At 45.2% G+C, this 21215-nt stretch overlaps 1 protein-coding gene across 1 annotated transcript in view; it reads left to right on the top strand.

Moving 5' to 3' along the window:
- The first annotated feature begins 269 nt into the window (after positions 1–269).
- Positions 270–21215, top strand: part of LRRC7 (leucine rich repeat containing 7) — a 178039-nt gene continuing 157093 nt past the window's right edge. Inside the window, 4 exon segments of the mRNA XM_075710417.1 lie at positions 270–357; positions 360–589; positions 591–747; positions 750–845. Coding sequence (XP_075566532.1) covers positions 294–357; positions 360–589; positions 591–747; positions 750–845 — 547 coding nt within the window. The 5' untranslated portion in view covers positions 270–293.

Raw genomic sequence — 21215 nt, 5'->3', positions numbered from 1 at the left:
CACAAACACAACGGCGGGTTAGCTAACGGGGGCGCAGGTCTGACACCCACGCGCTTCTCCCTTTCTCTCCCACAGCGGCTGGATGTTCCCGGTGATGGAGGACAGCCTCCACCCACGGGCAGGGTGGCCCTGCAAGGTCTTCCCCATTGCCCACGCTGTTTTAGCCCGTGGCCTGCGACATCCCTGTCCCGCGGCGGGGATGCCGAGCCAGCTCCCACCGCTCTCCCGCGCCGCTCCCCGGAGGCTGCGAGCCCCTCCCCGCTGGCCCCTGGAACTTGTCAAAAGTGAAGAAAATGGCTCCTGCCTTATGGAAGGAGGCCAAGGGCGGGCGGAGGCCAAGGGCGGGCGGGCGCTGTCAGACGGCCGGGGGGAACGGGAGCGATGGCTTTTTGGCGTCTCCCCCGCCCCCGCCCCGCGGGGATGCCCCGGCCCCGCCGGTGATGCTGCGGCCGCGGGGCGCCCCGTCGGGGCGGCACGGCACGGCACGGCACGGCACGGCTCCGCACCGCACGGCACGGCACGGCACCGCTCCGCACCGCCGGGTGGGCGAGGGCGCGGCCGCGGCACGCCCCCTCCGCCCCTCCCGGCGCCCCGCCGCGCCGCTCCGCCCCTGCGCCGCCGCGCAGCGCAACGCGGGCGCGCAGCGGAACCCGCCCCGCCGCTGCCGCCGCTGCCGCCGCCGCCTTTGTGTCTGGGCGCCGCCCCGCGCACGGAGGCGGGCCCTGCGCGGCGGGGCCGGCGGGCGGCGAGCCGCGGGCGCGGGCAGCCCTCGGCGGCGCCCCCGCAGGCTCCGCGCCCCCGGACCGCGGCTCGGCCGCGCATGGACGCGCGCTCCCGCCTGCACCGTGAGTACCGCCGAGCCGCGGCCGGGGCGGGGGGGGGGGGGTCCCGCGGGCTGACATCCCCCGCGCAGGGATGCCGCCGCCTACGCCCCCGGTGCGGGATGCTGCGGCGGCGCCGGGCGTCCCCGGGGCCGGGCCGGGCTGCGGGTCCGCGGGCGCGGGGAGGGAGCGCCGGGAGCCGCGGAGCCTCCGGCGGGGACAAAGCAGCGGCCGGGAGAGCGGCGGGGCAGCGCGGCCCGGCGCCGGGGCTCCCCTCGGAGCGCAGCCCTCGGGCACGGACCGCGCTGGCTGCCGCCGCCCCCGGCTCCCCGCAGGGCTCCCGCACCGAAATGACATTTGGGGTGTGTTTTCGCGGTCGTTCCCTTCAACCTGCCCGAAATACGGCATCGGGCTCGGCACAGCCCCTGGAAAATTCTGCGCCCTTTCCAGTTTCTGTCCCTTCCTCCCGAGGCACCGGCGAGGCGCAGCGGTGCCTGCGAGGCAGGGAAATCGCTGCCTTTCCAGAACCCACGGCTTCTCACGGTCCCGTGTGGCTTAGATGCTGTCACCCCTCTGCTAACACAATCCAGTTTTTAAATCTCGGCCGCTTTGAAGAAGGCTAGCGTGTGCGGGAAGTTGATTGCCTAGGCTTCGGGGAACCTCAGGGCAATAGGTGTGAGCTCGTACCTGTTCCTGGGGAATTCGGGAGAACCTCCCCGACTCCTGGGCAGAGGGCTGGGCCGCAGGCGTGGGGGCTCGGGGCCTGCCTCTCCCCCGGACCCCTCTCCAGCCGCGGCACCCCCGTCTCCCTGCCGAGGGCAGAGGGGACAGCGTGTGCCGAGGGGTCCGAGGAAATGGCCGGGCTTGCTCGTTATTTCTGTGAGGCTGGACCAGGGAAGGGTCATGTCCGTGAAGGCACTGCTGAAAATTCCTTGATTTTGGGGAAACAAAAATGATCCGTATCCTGGATATTTTTGGGATGCCTATCGCTCCAATTAAATCCTTTCATTTTGCTTTTGTACATCTGTGATTTTCAGCTAAAAACTCCGGCCACGTGCCATTCTTGGTTTTAACCTCAGGTGTTCTGAGTAATTACAATCCTTAGGAACCAACGAATTATAAAGCATTTTCCTCATCGTTACGTGACAAGAGAAGTGACTTAATCTGGTGGGTTTTGCCGTTACGCATCTGCTCGCTCAGATACTCGACAGAGGATGTATGCTTGCCATGGCAACCTCCATGTCGCATAGTGCAGCCACTTTTTTGGAAGTAGCAAGACTTGTTAAAGAAATAGGAACAGCTGATTTCAGAATCTACAGAATTACAAATAAATCGTGCATCTTGGAAAACATGACCTCTTTTTTGAGAATATTGATGTTGCTTCAGTTCATAGGTACAGGGAAGGAAAGGGAATCAGCCTCCTGAGGAGGTCATGGATTTTTCTTTTCATGCAACTGCAGTGAAAGGTTTCTTCATTTTTCAAACAGCATTAATTACTGTGATTTAGTTCAAAACCGTATTAATTTAATGATCTTATAATCAAATATCTTGACGTGTCGTGTTAGCTTGATGTCCATGTGAACTTTAACCTTTGCCAGTATTTGATGTGTAAAACTTTTCCTTTGATAAACCAGTATTTTTAAAAATTTTTAAAAATTATCTCACACAGGAGGAGCTTTTCTGTGTGCTTCTGCTATACACATAATATGAAATACTTTAAAAAATGCTTTTACATTGAACCAGTTTTTGCAGTTGCTGAAGTAACAGCAATCAACACTAATCGCCCACTGTACACTGGATGCTTAACAAGTAGGGAGCAGCAGTTCGGAAGCAAGCACTGCTCGCTGCGGAAAGCCTGGCTGGAGGCGGCTGCTCGGACGCGGCGTGATTGGTGCTCGCTACACTTGTGGGAGTCCCTCGAAAGGAGGAGTGGTGCATGGTCATGAGCAAATTCTTCACTCCTTGGTCCTACAGGAATTTATAAATACTTCTTAATCATTCATTAAAAAATTGTTAAAGTCATAGTTGCTTACAAAACATGATTTTGAAAGGAAGGTTGTCTGTTATCTCTGGAATATTCAAGACAGCAGCATGTGCACGCTGTTAAAGCCACCAAACTTTAGATTAATGAGGAATTAATAGCCCCTGTACAAAGCTTCGGCTGTGTGCCTTGATCTTTAAGCAGAGATGCCAGTGATGCAAAATACAGCAGAGCATCAAACTTCATCATAGACCCAGAAACCAGGGATTAACCCACATCTGAACACGGTCAGCAGATGCTCCTGAGGGAGAGCGGGCTGCAGCGGTGTGGTGGCAGCCCCAGAGCCCCCCCGCTCCAAGCCCTGCCCCCGCTGAGCCACCCCCGGGCTCTGCACCATCCCCTGCACCTGTGCCCCGCCACCACGGTGCCGCTGGGTCCTCCGGCAAATGCCGGGAGCTGCTGCCCAGGAGGGGCCATTTGGCGCCTGGGATCACGGATAGGAATGGGGACTGATGTGCAGCAAAGGTTTCCTAGTGCTTCAGAAATGGGGAATTTTAGCCTACTAGACATCCAACCCCTACCCTGACCTGCTGGAGGGTGACGTGAGCGGTGGCTCCATCCCTGGAGCTGCGCAGAAGCCCTGGCCGTGGTCCTGGGCGGCCGGCCCTGGGTGGCTCTGCTTGGGCAGGGCTTGGACCGGTGACCTGAGAGTCAGACCTTCTGTGAGCGGGTGTAGGAGGAAATGCTTCCTTTTAAATAAGGGTGTATGAGTCCATCAGACTGATGACAGGCACTTTGAAAATAGACTGGTCCATTTGATCAGTGTCTGAAAGCCCACACCAATTACCCTGTAAAGTGCAGTGTAGAACACTGTCCTAGAAATAGTCAGTGCTACTTTATAGTACAAATTAATGATCTTGGTAGATCTAAGCTGAGCATGGACCCAGCACCTAAATCTTGTATTAAGCCCTATTTAAAGATTTGTAAGAGCCACCATGTGTCTTTGGTTTTCATCTCTAATTTTAGCATGGTTTCTGTAGGCTTTAATTTGTCGGCACGGCAGATTACCATCAAATCCTAAGACAAGTCTTTCAGAACTGTTAGCTTTTTGTCAGATCTTTTTTTCTGGGAATGCAGCAATTTGGTGATGGCAGAGAAATCCTGCGTGTTTTAAAATGTGCATCTTCACTGGGCAGATATACACCTTTTAGTGTGACCTGCTTAGAAGTTACGGAAGAGTCGAAGGTGGAGAGATGTTAACGGTGGGGAGGAAGAACGCACGGAAAGAGCTGTGAATTAGGCAGGGTGCAACTTCGTGTAAGAGGTCTGACAGCCGAGAGGAGAAGTTGCCACTGGCAGTTTTGTAGCTAAGTGCAAAATTAGGGAAGTAAAGGAGCATAAAATCCGTACAGCTCGAGAGGTGCTCTGGTGAGATGGAGCAAGTAAAATGTTAATGGATAAAGTTACGGTGAGTAAAGAAGGAAAGGAAGCCATAAGCTCAGGAAGACTGCTCTTTTTTATTATAAGGAGAACATACTTCATCCTTTAGTTCACTCACATCCAGAGTGAACGAATATATAGCTACAGGAGTTTAAGCTTATTGGAGGAAAAGGTTTGGGGTTCTCCCCCCCCCCCCAAATATTTTGCTGGTGAAAAGAAATGAAGATAAGAGCAAAGAAAATCTGAGGAGAGCAAGTTTAACCTTTTATAAGCATAGGAGACAGTGGACAGTGAGCAGAAAAAAATCTGAATCTGCCTCGATTGAGTGAAGGACAGCAATACCGTTTATTCAGATTCAGTAATCAAGATGTGTGAAACAGTGGGTGGGACTCTGTGGGTCTGCGCCTGCTGGGCAAGTTCCCATGGATGAAAAACAAACACTTGGCTTTATGTCACGTAAATTGTCAGTCATTACTATTTTTTTCAATGATGTGCTTAAGATGTAAAGACATACTTGTGAAATCTTTGCTGCTTCGTTTATCACTGGAGTTTGATGCTTGGAAGATATGACACGGACTATAAATAGAGCAATCAATAGAGCAATCTTCCAGCTATAAAGTACACACTTAAAGAGCATTTTGATAAACAGAAATCGGCGTGAGCTCAGAAGTTCATGTTGTGTGACATTGCGAGCAGCGTAGCGGAGCAGAGCGTGCCCGTCTGCTCATTGATGGTAGGAGTCGGCGGGCTGACCTCGAGTCACATAGCTGATGCTCCATTCCCCGGAGAGTGCTGCTCTGAAGTGGAGAATCGAGCGGAATTTAAAGCTTTGGTTGACTTGGATTGTTTTTCAGCTGCTGGTTTTAAAATACTGCGTCGTCGTCGTCTTTTTTTGTACTTTTCAAATTTTTACTGCGATTGACTTAGGGAAGATTGTGGAAGAAAGATGGTGGCATGCCAGGAGAAAGATGACGTGCCAGAAACTACTCTGAGAGGAGCCCACTGTCGTAATGGATTTATGCCTTACTTGTGTTATGTCAGGAGTTATGTGAGAGGCCATCATCAGTGCTGTCTCTCCTTTCTTCAGCATGCATTACTTCATCGGTAGTAGGTGTTGGGTCTTGGTTGTGGTCGGAGGTTATTAGCACCATGCTCTAACCAACTGAGCTAACCCGGCTGGTCAACAAGCCCTGGCGGGAGCCGAGCCATGAGGCCGAGGAAGCGCTGTAAGGAGGTGAGAGGAGCTGTCAGCGGCGAGGCCTCGGTGCCTTTGGTGGCTGAGGGGTGGAGCCGGGGCTGGCAGGTCCTAGTGGCAGAGCAAGGGCTGGAACCAGCGGCTGCTCTGGCAGGGCCAGGAGCTCTGTCTCCAGCTCTTCCCAGGTCAGACCTCACCAGTCCTTCCCACTGTCTGCTTCTCTTGCATCGCTTCATTCTCAAACATATTAAACCCCCTCCCTCCATTCAAAGGCCATATGTTCTGTTTTCAGCATCACTTTCCCATCTTCTCTTCACTATTACCATTCTCGGTGTTTGACCCTTGAAGAGTCTTTGGGCAGAAGGCTCTTCATCCCTGGTAGATGCTTGGTGAGATGTTTATGGTCCTCATTACTCTTGACAAAAGGGCAGTTTGCCAGGTTCAGCACCACACTGACAAGAGGGAGACATGGGGATGGTTACGGAGCGATGCCCGGAGGCTGGGGGAGCTGGTGGTGAAATGGATGAGGCTGGGGAGGCGAACACGTCACCCCAGCAGGAAGGGGCCTCTTGGTACCTGGTGGGCAGTTTCACTTCATAATTAGCATAAAATCTGCTAACGGTGTTGTTTGAGTGGTGTCAAAATCTTTTTGTACCTTGTGTTTAATTTTGCCTCAGGTACTTGATACACTGATCAAACCGTATGGTGCATGTGTTAGGCGTTTCCACCTCTAGGCATACTGAAGCTTTAGCTGTTGTTACAATAAAAATTCTTAAATTTTAAAGCCTGAGTACTAAATTGGTAGCTTTCAGCAGTTCTCTAATTATGTGAGACATTTTTTGTACTTAACAAATGGTTCTTATTCTTGCCAGCACTTCAGCCCGGTGTTCTAGGACTGTGGGTGTCAGGGAACAGAACATATTTCTGTGTCTGTGAATATGATCCCACACGTTGTCTTAAGTGGGAAAATGTTCACAGCCCTTATATGGCGAGGGATTTTTTCCTAAATCCATCAGTGCTTTCTCCTGCAGTAATAACGCAGTTTGATCTTCCTGGCTCTTTGTAGGCTGGGTATTGATTATGAACCAGAAATATGAAATGGTCTTCCTTTTTTCCTGGCAAAAGTGTCCTGCAGTGTAACCTGCTTTGTCTTGTAAACCATTCAGAAATTGTTTCTAGAAATGGCTGATGGTTTTCAACAGCTAACTGATGTATAGATGCCAAACTAATAGATAAGTACCTGAGAGCAGCAAGGGTGCTAGTATTTATTTCTGCCTGGCATTGTGCATCTCTTCTTCATCTTCGCTGTGAGTTTACATGCTCCTCCTCGTGTTCAGCCATTTTGACAGCAGAGTTGCAGTTTCCTACAGCCAAGAGCTGTAGAAGAAGCTAAGGTTTCTGCCTGTCACGGCACAGTGACATATTGCACAGCGATATGCCATGCTTTTCAGTCATGTGCCAGGAGGTATCTTGCCATGTTATGCAGTGAGATTTGTGAAATACATGAGTTACCAGAGTACATCGTGGTGTTCGGAATGAACGTTGGTGAGAGGCTGGTTACAAATTCATGAACATGTGAAATAAAGGGTGAAGAGTTCTTTAGGAAGAGCAGAATTACCCTCAAATGGATTTCATTGAGGAATACTAATTTTTGCATTAGATATTCCTGCGCAGTGGCATAACACCCCAAAATCCTTTTGGTTTGTAACAGGAAGGCTTTGTAATGCTTGTGGTCACATGCAGAAGGAGGAGGAGGTGTGAGGCTTTGTCCGTGCCAGTCGTTGGGAAAGTGGAGGTTGAGGATGGATGTGCTGCAGCTGGAGCTGGCATGAGCCCTGCCGTGGTAGCTCAGCGGAGTGTCATGGTGCCACAGTCTTGCTGTACAGATGTTTTGGTGCGAGGCCTGTGTGGTCACCCAGTCTGGAGGGCAGTCACCTGATGTAAAGGGCACCCAGCTAGGTGCTGGGGAGAGAAGGGAGAGTAATGACATGAGCATGGATGCTGTTATCCATGGGTAAGCAGTGTCATCTCATGAGCTTTCATGACCAACCTTGTTTTGAGGAGCTGTGCGTGTTGGTCCTCTCCTGCATGGGCGCATGGTAAGAAGGGAAGGAGATGGCCTAGTGTGGAGGTATGGAGGAGTGGGGATCTGTGGCGATCCATGGGGATCTGCAGGGATCTGTGGGGAGAGGAGAGGGTCAGGCAGGTGCTGGGAGGCAGCTGGAAGTACAGCCTGAACAGGGGGATCCAGGATTCTCTTGGACTCCTGGGTTGATGGTCGCATTCTGCATTTCCTTGGTGGTCCTTGGGTACCTTCTTCCTTTTTTCATCCATGCTTTGTCCTGTGACAGATTAGAAAGTATTGCTTCAAAGGCTTGTCTTGCAGAATGACCTGCACCTCTTCATCCTTGTAGGACAGCACCAGGCGCCTGCGGTGACTTGTGTTGTAGGACTAGACGGTCTACCAGATCCCATCTCCTGCTCCGTGGAAAGGACGGGTTTATGTGTGATGCACAGCACAGGGTTGTTCCTGCCTCTGGTGCTTGAGGACGCTGTGCTGTGCCACCTGTGAGGAAGCACATCATCCCCTCTGGGGTCTGAGCATAGCAGAGATGCTACTGTTGATTCATAGACACATTTGTTGTCTCATGAATTAAGAAAATGTTGTAATCCTGTATGTGAGCAGGAAGATGAATCATTATAGCACACAAATTTAGTTATGATCGATATTAATAACATTCCAAGGTTTAATAATTTTCTTGAAAGTTCTACAACTAAGCAAAACTTATTTACATAGGTGACTGTTTTAGTTTTTAAGGTAGGTTTTAAGTATCAAAAAAAATTGGATCAGAAATGCCATGAAAGTCTGTATGATTTTTTAGTATCTTCTTGGAGTGACGGTTAAGTGGAACCGGCTGTTGCTTTCTGAAAGGAAGAAGCAATGGGAGTTTCGAGACAAAATTTAATGTTTTTTGAACAATATTTTTTACCAAATACTTAACAGAGTAACAGTTTATGCGAGAAATGCTAGAACATAGATATATTGTATTTGTAGCCACATATCGATAGGGTCTGTATAACAACGTGGTTCATGGTTTATAAATGTCACCTACAACAGAGGATTTGACTCCGATCTATCTCCAGGACAAAGACAATCTTCATGGACTGTCACAGACTTGGACCCCACCAGGGGCTTCTGCTTGATGTGCCATTTTGGGGAACAATGGTCTTCATGAAATGTGGGAACAAACCTCAGTTAATATGCATGTATTTGTAGGAATTTTTCTTAGTGCCATCAAATATGGTTTTCTTTATTTGTTGTTCCATGGTTGCAGATGCTGCAGTATTTTTCTAAGGGTTTTTTCCTAGTAGAACCACATTTCAGGACTCCTGCAAAAGTATCTATGAAAGAAGCCACAGTAAAAAATGAACACTGACACGCTTGCCTCTGCTAGCACATCAGCTTTCAAATCTGTGGACAGAAGCTCCTTTAAAGTAAGTATTTCTGTGCCTTTTCCGAGGCTCATCGGTGCCTGTGTCTTCAATCTGCCAGGGAAAGGCACTCTTTTTAATGGGATGTCATTAACACTCTGCTGCTGAATGATTATTTCCATTTGTAATAGCAACAATATGTTACCTTCGACAAGTTAAAAACTAAGATCCTGGAACTGCCAGTCAGAGCACAAGGGCTGCTAGCATCCTTTAATCATCACTGCTATTTTTGTGTGGACAGATTTAGCATAAATAGGTGTGATGCAAAGTGTCATACCATATTTAGTCCTTGTCCAAGACATCTTAGTTTTGGAATGGTTCTCTTTGTATAAAAATTATCAACAAAGTCAATCTTTATCCATGGGGAGAGGTGGGGGGAAAAAAGAAAGAAACAAAACCTAGTTGTATAATTTGCACACACACCCCCACCCCTTTTTCTTCAGTTTAACTGACTTTGTGTGAAATACAACAAAGAAAATAGTTTCCAGTACAGTGAAGTGATGACCCTCCTTGTGAGGTGTATGTTTTGTGCAGTAACTTAAAGGGCTGCTTAATTCGTGGCAAATTCAAAGCACATGGAGCTAAATGGGATTATAGTGGTTGTCATTGTGTTTGGCTCTGGTCCATAGCTGTCTTTGGAAACATAGAGGTCTACATCCCTTATTCAGAATATAGTACTTTAACATGCTCCTAGGTTTCTTTATTCCCTTATACAGTGGTGTTTTGACGTTTTGGTTTGTTGTTGTCATTAATTTTCCCCCCTTCCAATATTGCATATTGTGTCTCAGCAGAAAGGCTCTTCTGTGGTCGTCTTTGTTCTCTGCTCCGATCCCCCACCAGCCCTTCTACCTGCTCAGGCACCGCCTTACCCCAGGGAACGAATAGGACGAGGAAAGAGGCAGGAGACTGGTCTTTCTCAGGGCTTGCATCTCCTCTATGCAGCTCCTGCAATGGGGAGAGCGTCTGTAAATTTGGTTAAAGCTGAAAAAAACCTCATCAGTGTTGGCTGTCAGATTAGCCTGAGATTAGATAAATCTTAATTACTTTTGCTAGATTTGATTCTGACTAGTCACACTAAACTCATATTATAAGTTACAGGGTCACTTACGGAGAAACTGAGAGGTAGGATTAACGTGCTGTGTTATCAGAAATTATTCTCTGATACCAGGTTTATTTGGAGCTCTCGTTTTTGCACTGCAGATGATGATGAGCTCATCCATCTTCTCCATGCCACTCAGGATTTGGTAGATATCTGTCATGTTTCTCCCAACTCATCTCTTTTATAAACTGACCTACTTAGTGACTCTTCACAGAGAAGTCTATACCTTTGCCCATCCTTTTCATCCTATTTTGAGCATTTTCCATATCTAGTATGTCCTTCCCTTTTATTTCAATTTAAATTTTTTTATAGCTTTAGAATAGTTCTGGGAAACCTTAAAGCAAAAGAAATTGTGTCCTTGCTGAAATACTTTGCGTTTTTCTAGGTCATTAGTCTGAATGCACTGACTTTGGCAGTATGGGGTGAACAGCATGAAAAAACATAACCAGTATTAACAGAATACAATGAGTTTGTTCTTCTTAATAAATGCTTACCTAAAATACAATACCCTTGAAGAGGAACGTTCATAGTTGACAAGAAAGAAAAAGGTCATTATATTTCTAATGAACTGCTAAGTCTGAATATTAAATCATCTACAGAAGCTACCTCTTAGCTTCTATCCATCCTCTTTCTCCATCTACTTTACAGTAGAGAACTTGGCTGATTTTTTCTTTGTGGTTAAGAAAAAGCACTTTAGCGTTGAGTACAAAACGTATTATCGGCCCTTGTCTGTAACACACAATTTGTGTGTGTGCATCTATAAATGTATACGTGTATATATATGAAAATATAGATTTATATTAATACATGCATAAAAATTTGAATTCACACTGATCATAGAGATTGCTCCATTCTCACAGTACTAGAGGACCTGGAAACTTTCAGTAAGTAAAATGCAAAGCATTAAGGAGTTTTATGACTTTGCAAAACCTTCAGCACGTGGTGGTGCCAGGGCTTCATTTTTACCTCCTGTGGCTTCTCAGTTCCCTCTGAAGGACGTGTAGTGGAATAATTTGTGCTGGAACAGATTAAACTGGAAATGGGGTGAGCAGAGCATGTTTCAGGTGATGTGTATGTTTGGGAAGTGTCACGATACTCACACATATTTGGCAGGAGGCAATGAGTGAAGGCAGGGACTCCACGAAGCAGCGTGAAAGCAAACGGCACAATAAAGAAAGCTTGGAGCTGAATTGTTTTCTCCTCAATGTCCGAAGAGCATTAGTGTTCCTTGTTGTCTTATTGCAGAAAAGAAGGGCAAACTGCTTGCATGTGGGCCTTCTCGGGGCTGGGTTCAGCAGATAGTGCCCTCGGACTCCCTGCGAAAGGGGGAGGTTGCACCTAAATCCTCCATGCCCTAATGACCCCATTGAGTCACGTTTTCATAGCAGCTTTGTTGCCATTTCAGGATTTTTTTAATAAGCAGCTTGATTTTTCCCGGAAGCCCTTAGTGCACAGAGGCTGCTGCAGAGACCCGCACTGCTCCTGCTGTTCCTGGAGCACAGCAGCCGGGTGACAGCCCCGGGCAGCTCTTGGTCAGGCTCCCATCCTACGTTCCACTGCAGCAGAAACCTGCGGCAGCCCCCAGCTCAGGCAAGCTGCGCTTTGAGCAGCAGCGTACTCTGTGAGCAGTGCTTCTGCTCCTCAGCTGTGCCGTACTGGCCTATTAACCTTGAAACGGTGATGAGCGCTGACCGCCGAAAGCTTTCTCTAGAGACAAAAGGGAAATAACTGCTGGTACGGCCCTCGGCTTGCCCTGGCAGAGGGGTTTGCATGCAGAGCGCGGGGCTGGACGTTCAGGGTGGTGTCTGCAGCCCTGCAGTGCCCAGAGCAGCCCCAGCGCCATCTCAGCAGGGCTGGTCCCGCAGGTGGGATCTCCAAATCCAACTGGGACGCTCTGTTGTGTGGAGGTACTGACCTCATGCCTTAGGGGTGCGCTTCGTGAAGACCGAAGGGCAAAGCTCTTCCCTGTGAAAAAGCGGCAAGGATGGATACTGGCTCTTTAGAAAGCTTCTTAGGGGTGATTTTTTTAATTTTTCAAGTTTACCCAAAATTTCTGAGACATCTACATGAAAAAAATAGATTTTTTCAGGCACACAAGGACTTTTCCAGACCTGCTCTTTGCTTCTTCAGTCTCACGAAAAAGCTTGCACGTCTACCAAACTGTAGGTCCTGAACTGAATTTTTCCAGTTTATAATTGCTTCCCTGATAAATATTTTCTTCTTGAGACTGTTAAAACTAGAGGGGGAAACCCGCAATTTTCCGCCTAGGATAGTAACTTTTGACGGCCTTCCCTTCTGAAACATTCTCACCCTTTCAGAAGAAGAGTGCGCTGTGGTTTGATGTGGGGTGGCCATTCTTTCACCAGGGAGGTTTTTCCCACCCTCCTGAGAATCCAGGTGGATTTGACCAACATGTCAGCCTTTGGAAGAGTGCAGCCCATCCTGTGGTGGGGAATGCCCTTAGCTTTTGGGAGCCACGTCACCCTGAGTGGCTGGGATGCTCATCACAGAGCTGCTCAGTGTCCCAGGGGTTGGAACAAATGTTTTTGGGCAGGAGAGCAAGGACTGGCATGGCACCTGCAAGAAGAGGGTCTGCAGCAGCTGTGTGACACCTGTAGAAATGTGGAGAGTCATAGGGAGAGTCCTTCTGGTTTCTGAGGCTTTCAATAGTCTTCAGTAAATAAAACTGTTCTTTGAGCAAGGATGACAAAACAAAGATAAGAATAGCTGTCCGTAAAGTGTCATCCCTATATGGACTGAAACAGCTGTTCTGTGGAAAAATTAGTGTGAGACCATGTGGTTAAAGGTGATGTCATGAAAACACAAGCAAAACTGCCTTACACCAAATGAGCGTTAATTCTGTGCTGTTGTAAAGCTTTACTTGCCATTCTGATCCTGTAACACAGACTTTTCTCATGTGGAAATGTAGAATGTTAGTATTATTTTTTCATATATAGCATCTGTTGCTGTTTTCTAAAAACACATATTACAGTTCTGTAACGCATTTAATACATCATGTATTTCATTTTAGTTATGTGGCCCTTAGTCATAAACTACCAATTGAGCATTAACAGGCAAACCAGATTTGCTGTAAGATCTTTTAATAATTGTTTTCTACTTTTGTTGTGATTTCATTTCAACCAACTCTGCTCCAACTAAACACAGAGAAAAATTTAAACCCCCCTTTTTTTTTCCCTGTGACTTTGAAGACACCCTCTGCATTATTTACTGACCATTGAAGCCTATATATTTATAGCTGAGAGCAGAGATCAACCAAAACCTTGCAGTGAGACCCAAGTGCAGGTGTTGTATGCTCTTGCCAAGCAATAGCAGAAGGGACCGACTACAAACTCCTTTAGCATCCCAGGTACAAGACTGTGGTGCAGAAGGCTTTTTGAGATGAACTGCATGCAAAAGAGAGGAGACCTGCCCACGAGTTTCAGGAGGCAGATATCTGTTTGCTGCTGTGGTGAGGGTGCTGCAGTAACACACTGCAGTTCACTGCTTGAGCCAGAGAGGAACAGAAAGAGTACTTGGAAATTGTATGGTGGAAAAAGCTATTAATATTAAGGCACTTTCTCTTGTTTTCAGCTGTGAACTGTAATTTACTGTGATTATTTGTTTCCTAATAAATTGTGTGTAGCTCATCTCAACATCAAAACACATTAAGCTTTTTGCTCTGATGTCTGTTATGCAGGCTAATTTAATTCATCTTTGGAAAGGAGTTTATGACCAGATGCATGAGATTTGACTCTGAGATACCATGCAGCTTGTTCTTTCTATCTGGATATACCCAGAAGGTCAAATTCTGCTCCTTTCTATCCTCCTAATTTAATTGAAGTCAAGAGGGCACCATAGGTATAAATGAAAGTACACTCATTAGATACCAGTACAGTATGGGAGGGTACTGAATTTTAAGTAAAGGTGGTAGCGCATGAATGAATTAGCTGCTAGTCTATTGAGAAAGTCATCCAGTGGTGTTTGTCTTACAAAAGCTTCCAATATTTCAGCTGGAGTGGCTACTATTTAGCTAATGGAATTAAAATAGGGATTTTAAATTTTAAATTTAAATGGAATTAAAATACAGAGTAGTGACTACTGACACCATTTAACTGGGGACATAACATGAATGCTTATTATTAATTAGTGAGTGAAAAAAGCTTATTAGCAATCTCCGTCATGTTCTGGAGATGAGTGTTTTGTTATTAAAATTACTTTGAAAGCAACGATAGTCCACGGCTAAACATAATTTTAAGGTTGTTCTCCCACATTTTGTCTCTCTAGTTTTCTGCTCTTTTTGCTTACCTTTCCAAACTGTGATGGGACAAATTCTGCTTTGACTTATCATTGTAAGTTGGCGCTAAGTTTGTGTGTGCAAAAAAAAGAGGTTTGTCCTGTGCCAGCCTGGGCATCGGCTGTGCAAGTGTTCAGCTCTCCACAGGAGGCCGTGGCTGCTGCCTTGCCCAGCTTACTGTCTCTTGCTAGCCAAACCAGAGGTTTTTTACATTTTCTTTTGTCCTTTTAGAAGATATTCTTGTGTGTTTTGTGTGGATATGCCATCTTGTCCATTTTAGCCTTTATTTTATATATACTGTGTTACATCGTGACTTTACAAGTGGGCAGGGAAGAAGGAGCTGATGGGACACACTGGCCTTCAGGACTGCACCAGTTCAAAACCCCACCTGAGAATTGCTGGTTTGGAAAATCGGCATCGCTGTGGGTACTTCTGGGAGTGGAGTGGGAGCCCCACGAGGGTCCAGCAGACCCCGGGCAAGTACGTCAGTGTGAGATGAGGGAGTCAGCTCACATACCGTGCTCAAACCACCCATGTTTTTGCCTGCGTTGCGCCTGCTCTGGCCTGGCAGCATTCGAGGAGTCATTTTGGCTGGTTTAACACCCACCCTACAAAAATATCCTGTGTCAGTATCTGTGTCGCGTTCTTCTCAGGGAAGAAAATAGAGCTGAAGGGTGCTGTGCTGCATCCTCGCAGCTTCTCCTACACACACTAACGGCAGCCAAGCAGGGACAGAATGAGACAGTAACCTCGGTGGTTACACGGTACAAGAATTTATAAACACCAATCCTTAAAGAAAAGCATGCCAAGAAAAGAAATCCATGTCTTTTGCAATATCAATTGTTGTTTCATAATTGATTTCCTGGAGCAAAATTTTTAATTTTATGATGCTTTAGTGTCCTATATATTTGTGATGTATTTGTCAGCAAGATGGGCAAATGCCATATTTATTTGTAGCAGTTGTATTTGAGTTGCTTTTTTGTTGTATCTGAGTCCTGTAACAAGGTACATTTAATGAAGAGTAATGGGTAGAAAGTCAACTTCAGCCATGGTTTATACTGTACAACATTAATGGAATTCTATAGGGGGCTCAGTTAAGTTGCTGAAATATCTTCTACAGGCTCTGTATTGTAAGGGCATATTATTGAATATATTTATTTTTATATTTTTTACTGAATGTTGCTGGATTCATTGCATCTAGGAACTGCTGTGTCTCGCCTTTCCCTTTCCCTTTCCCTTTCCCTTTCCCTAGTGTAAATCCCATTATTTCCTTGGAGTTACCGTGTAATTGCAGCTCTGTAACTCACGATGAAGGGGGTGTATGGGAACCCATACTGAGTGCAAAGCAATGTGCAGGCAGCCCATGAGTTGCACAGAATGAGGACCCGCTCTGCTTTCCTTGATGGTAATGAAAACCAGGAGTTGCTCACTTGATGTGGCACAGAAAGCGGAACTGAATTCTCTGCTTTCACATGTATTAAGCTGTTGAGCATTCAGGTCTTAGGAGCAGACCTGGTGGTGAACGTCCCAGGATCAGCCAGAGGTTCGGCTCTGAGAAGCACCAGAAGAGGATCCTGCAGGTCCAGATGTTTTATAGTCTGTCCTTTATTAGCTTGAGCAAACTTGGTGTCTCGTGTGGTGACAAGACTGGAACACAGATCTCACAGACATTCAGGCTATTATGCAGGCACGCGAATGACCCAGCAATACAGGACAGACAGCAGTCCTGCATGATTAAATCTGAGCTGGTATCTGTAGCAGTGCCTGTAACATACAGGCAGTGGAATAAATACAGTGCCCCAAACCATTGTAAAGCTTTGAAGATCAAGAGTCATTGTGCTATGTGAAGAATGCATAGGTGACTTTCTAATCACCAATTCCTCTGTCAAGTTTTTATTAGCTGCATGCAGTATGTTAATACAAGATAAATAATGTCTTCCATTTTGTTATTGCTGGTTTTCTGGGCTTTTTGTTTTGTTTTTGCAAGTGCATATGATGTCTTAATTCTTGAAGGTTGTAAAAGAACTTCCAAATAACTTAATTCTTTTTCTAAAACCATTGAGGAAAAGATAGGAAATTATGAGTCACTTCATGCTTTCAGAATCACGAACACAAACTGGATCCTGATCCAAAGGTTCCTTGAAATCATTAAAACTTGCATTAACTTGCATGAGATATGAATCAGGCTGCCAAAACTTACGTATTTAGCACAGCTTTATCAGAGGTTTTATTCTGCTCAGAGCTAAATACAGTTTTTTAACAAAGCTGATATTTGTACTTGAAATAGTGCACAGTGTAATGAAAGTATAAAAATACTGGTAAGACATCATTCTGAGATGCCTTTCACTGTTTCAGAAACTGTTCCGCACAGTGTCATGCCCTGATAATATTTCAGTTTTCGCTGCAAAATTTTGTTTGGAAACACCAGTTAGAACAGCTCAGTGTGATTAAATCAAGTGCCTATTAAAGGAAAATCCACTCTGGTTTGCAAGTTGTGTGTGGTGAAAGGGCAGGTTGTATTTTCTTAACCAGAGATCAGCTACGTTATATTGATCTTCAGCAAAAATGACCGTAAAAGGGGGGAAAAACCCCACAAAACCAAAAACCCGAGTGCACTCGTTCTGGAGAGGCAAGGAAACCGGGGGCAGGTGACCGAAGAGGCAGGCCACCTCTGCTGCTGGGATGGGGCTCCCTGGCAAGCATCCCTTCAGGTGGGAAGAGTCTGCACCCATGGTTCTTGCAAAGAGTTTCTGCACCCTTCAAGTTACGTAAAGTCCTCACCCACTGTCTTTGCGTTAGGTTTGCATAGATTAGCTTGTTTGTTAATTCTTACTGGTATAGAACAGATCTAAAAGCTTCGTCATTGGAATTTTTCTTGTGTCGTCTTTAAATAGCAACAGGAGTCATTTTACGCACCAAATAGAGAGTTGTGTTATTTGCGAGCACTGTCCAGAACTGATCAAAATAGAATCACAGGCCAATTAAATGTAGATAGCAAAATGTCCCCGAGCATCGTCCCATAGCACATTGCTGCTCAAGTGCCATGTGCTCAGTCTGTGGCTTTCCCATAGCTTGCTTTTGAGTGTAGCTTTAAAGACAAGTTTACTTGACTGCTCGCTGCTATTTAGCATGCAGGCATGCAAGTGTTTGTTGGCATAACTAGATTTTCATAGAAGACGAAATACGAGATCTTCAGGTACATTAAAATAAAGATGTTCTCAGCTATCATCTTAAGCTATGAAGGGCCTTGTGGCAATGTTAAACATTTTTGTCACGAGTGGCATTAGTATGGTTGATCCATAATATATCCGTAAATATGGGGTGGTCAGCAGGACATCTTTTTGTCCCTGTTTTTTGTTTATATTCTATGAATGTCAGCTTGGCTTTTCCCATTCTCCTTGCAGAATATGGTTGGCAAAGGAGTGTTGTGGAGGTTGGGAGAAGAGCCAGACAGAGGCATACCTCATCCATATGGCAGATACATTGGGATCTAGCTAATAGTGCTGTAGGGCTGTGGTTGGTTTTACTGCGATGTGTCTGTAGCAGGTTGGCATCAGTAATAATTGACTGGCACTGCTGTGTCAGGTAAAACTGTGAAACACTGCATTATAATTGCTTGTTTTCTTAGCTTGTAAGCTGAAATACTCACTTTTGGTGAGTATCCTCCATGGTGTGTCTGAAGAGGAATTGGTTTTCTTTCAGTATTTTAAATGTTTTTTATTATATTTTTTTAATTGTGAGAGTGAAAAGCATTTTAACTGTATCTCTTGCTAAAAGATTAGCAGCAAATCATCTGAAAAGTACTGGTAAGGACCTTAGCTTTAATAAACTAGTTCCACTGGTCTTGCTTTAGCTATGCTCGGTCTCACAACCAGTGTCACAGTTCCTGTCTCTGAAACTCCAAAGTCTATATAACAAGTGGGGTTTTTTGTGACTTTTGAAAGGAAAAATCTAAAATGAAAAAAAAAAAAAAAATTGGAAGCAATTAACATTTCCCACCCAAACAAAAATAACATTGTTAGCACTGTATACCCTAATTAGATTCTTAGGCTATGACCCACAATGAGTTATGGAATTAGGCGTAACAGTTTTGTAATACCCTGGAACAATGACATTGCCTTACCTACCAAAAGAAGATACTTGCTAAATCTGCCATTATGAAGAAATGTCTTAAAAGACATGTAGAAGTTCAAAAATCTTAATTTTAGACAGGTATATGTTCATATCAGTTAGTAATAATCTCATAATTTTACTGTATGGCATCCTTAGAAGCTAAAAATGAAAAGCACCCATTCACATAGAAATACCTGGATTAGACACTGTCCGTAAGAATCGGGCATCAGCTGTGATATCTGTCCTTGGTTTGAGTAGTCTCTGGCTGTAGGACTGTGCCTGGAAAATAGGTGTCTACTCAATTGCATACCTTGACATGCTGTGTCTCAGCCGTCATCGCTCTTCCCTTTGGCTGACAAATGTTGGTCCTCGGTGTGAGATGACAAATGTTTACGGCTTGGTGGCCATAAGCCTGTCTGCATAAGGTGACCTTCTTTTGATTTCCCTTTTAATACTAATTATGAGCCAGATTGTTCACTGATTATTTGAGCCAGTCCCCTCTTCAGGCATAATAACAGCTCAGGCCCAACCAAGGTTCACGCTGCTCTAATTTGCAGCTTCATTTCACCTGGGACAGTGCCTAGATCAGCCCCAGTCAGGTTCCTGGAGCAGTGGAGACTTATGGATGAGATAAGAAGTAACTTATGAAAACGATTAAATAAAGGTGGCACCTCTAGGCCAAGAAAGCAGGCATTATGATGTGATCATTCATCTTTACCATTTGCCTGTCTTTGATAGATTATTTTAGTGGTTTCAGAAGACTTTCCTGACTGGGAACAGCAGGCAGACCGTAAAGCCCAGGAATCCCATAGCCTGTTGAAGATCAGCACTCAGTTTGCAAGCTGCCAGTGATATGGATCCAATACAAATATTTCAATTTTTACACTAGTGGGTTTTTTTGTGTTTGTTTTTTTATTTCCTGCTTCTTCTGTTCAATTGATGCAGTATTCTATAAAGAAAATGGTGGGAGAGACCGTGGCAGAGAAAAAATATTGGTATCTTTCCTCCATGTTGTATATTCCCTGTCTCCAGTGAAGCCGTGTATCTAACAATCAAATTGCTTCCTTTGAACTTAACATAAAGTAGCAAGTTTTTGTTTTCATTGCCGTTTATAACCCTTTCACAGAGGTTATCAACTTCATGACTGCAGCTTGTGACTGCGTATTTTACACAATATGATCGCTATTCTGCATTAGCCCAGATTTGTTTGTTCTAGGGTAATGATACACTTTTATTAATAAATACTTTACTGCCTATGTGTATATATTATTTCTTTATAGGCAGTCTTCTCTATATACTTTGCCTTATAGATAATAACCCTCAAAAAGCTTAAAGAGGAATTTTCATTTAAAACAAATTTGTCTTTTTCCATTTGGATAAATACAGATTTTGAAATTAACATAATCAGTGATGTCATCACTAATGCCTGTAAAGTTCTTCAAAGAGTCCTCTAACATGTTTACCCTCGGCTAGCTGGTTCATTTTATTGTGAGAAGAAAAATTCATCTTTCTTAGAAACACTGACATCTTAAAAAATAACAGTATTTTAGACATTGACCAGTGGGGTTAGCTCAGTTGGTTAGAGCATGGTGCTAATAACGCCAAGTTCACAGGTTCAATCCCTGCTTACTGCAGGGGGGGTTGGGCTTGATGATCACTCAAGGTCCCTTCCAACCCAAAGCATTCTATGATTCTATGACATTAGTGGCATTTAAGAAAATAGGGGACCTCACCTCGGTATTTCACTGTAGGTTATAGCAGCGTTAAAACATAAAAAGGTAAACATCACAGCCTGATTTCACCTATACGGATTGTGAAGGTTTTCATGCAGTGTGTGCAGAGTGATCTGGAAAGATAGCTGCTTGCTTAGTTGGTTAATGCTTGTGATGCAGGACCATGTTCCAGGTAGGCAGTGTCTGTTCTTGCTCCTCTTCAGAGAAAAGAAAGATAAGGCAGAGCTGGCATGTTCTGTCATCTCTTGTGGAATACAGCCATGGAGTGACAGTTGTCATCTTGCCTACACCATTGCACAGTCATATACATTTTCCTGACCTTTTATCTCTTCCTTCTTCAACGGGGAAGCGCTATGAGCCATGAGAAACCCGGTGGTTGTGGGAAACCCTTGAAGTTTTGCCAATAAATTTTAATAGATGGTAGTTAAATCTTTTCAGTATTTTTAAATGTTGTATTCATGTCTTGATTAGCAATTCAGACCTGCATTCCACTGTTCTTCATCCTGATACATGCTCATCTATATAATTCGTCTTAGGCTGGCACTCCTGTCTGTCTTGTCTTGAGTTGGTGGTGGAAAAGCATTAAGACACGCTTTTCAAAAGCATGCTTTAAGCTCTTGCATAAGTCAGAGCTTATTTCAAAGCTGGGAGCGCAATGACTAAATGTTTTAGAAATTTGAGCCCATGTGCCTTCAGCAGTCGGTTTTTGGTTGGTTTTTTTGTGGGGTTTTTTTTGAGTATACATTGGCATTAGCAGGCACTTTCCTATAAAATTATTTGGGATTCTTTCCACCAGCTGGAGCCTTTCCAGTTTGGTCAGAATGACCTTCCTTTATTGTAAGTTGAGCATATATTTCTTTGCGCTTGATAGCTGAATGAGAGTTTTATTAGTCCTTCTAAGTGGATGATGCTGTAAGGGTAAGATAAAGCCTAAGGCCAGTCATTTTACATATTCTGAGACCTTTCACCCTAAAATGACTGTTGTACCTTCTACGGCAACTCAGCAGTCAAGGAGGGGGGGCGGAGTGATCCAAAATCAATAGTGTA

Source organism: Pelecanus crispus, chromosome 5 (assembly GCF_030463565.1).
Source record: "Pelecanus crispus isolate bPelCri1 chromosome 5, bPelCri1.pri, whole genome shotgun sequence".
Taxonomy (NCBI): Eukaryota; Metazoa; Chordata; class Aves; order Pelecaniformes; family Pelecanidae; genus Pelecanus; species Pelecanus crispus.
The sequence above is the reverse complement of the archived record's forward strand: the minus strand, read 5'-3'. Positions and strand labels throughout refer to the sequence as shown.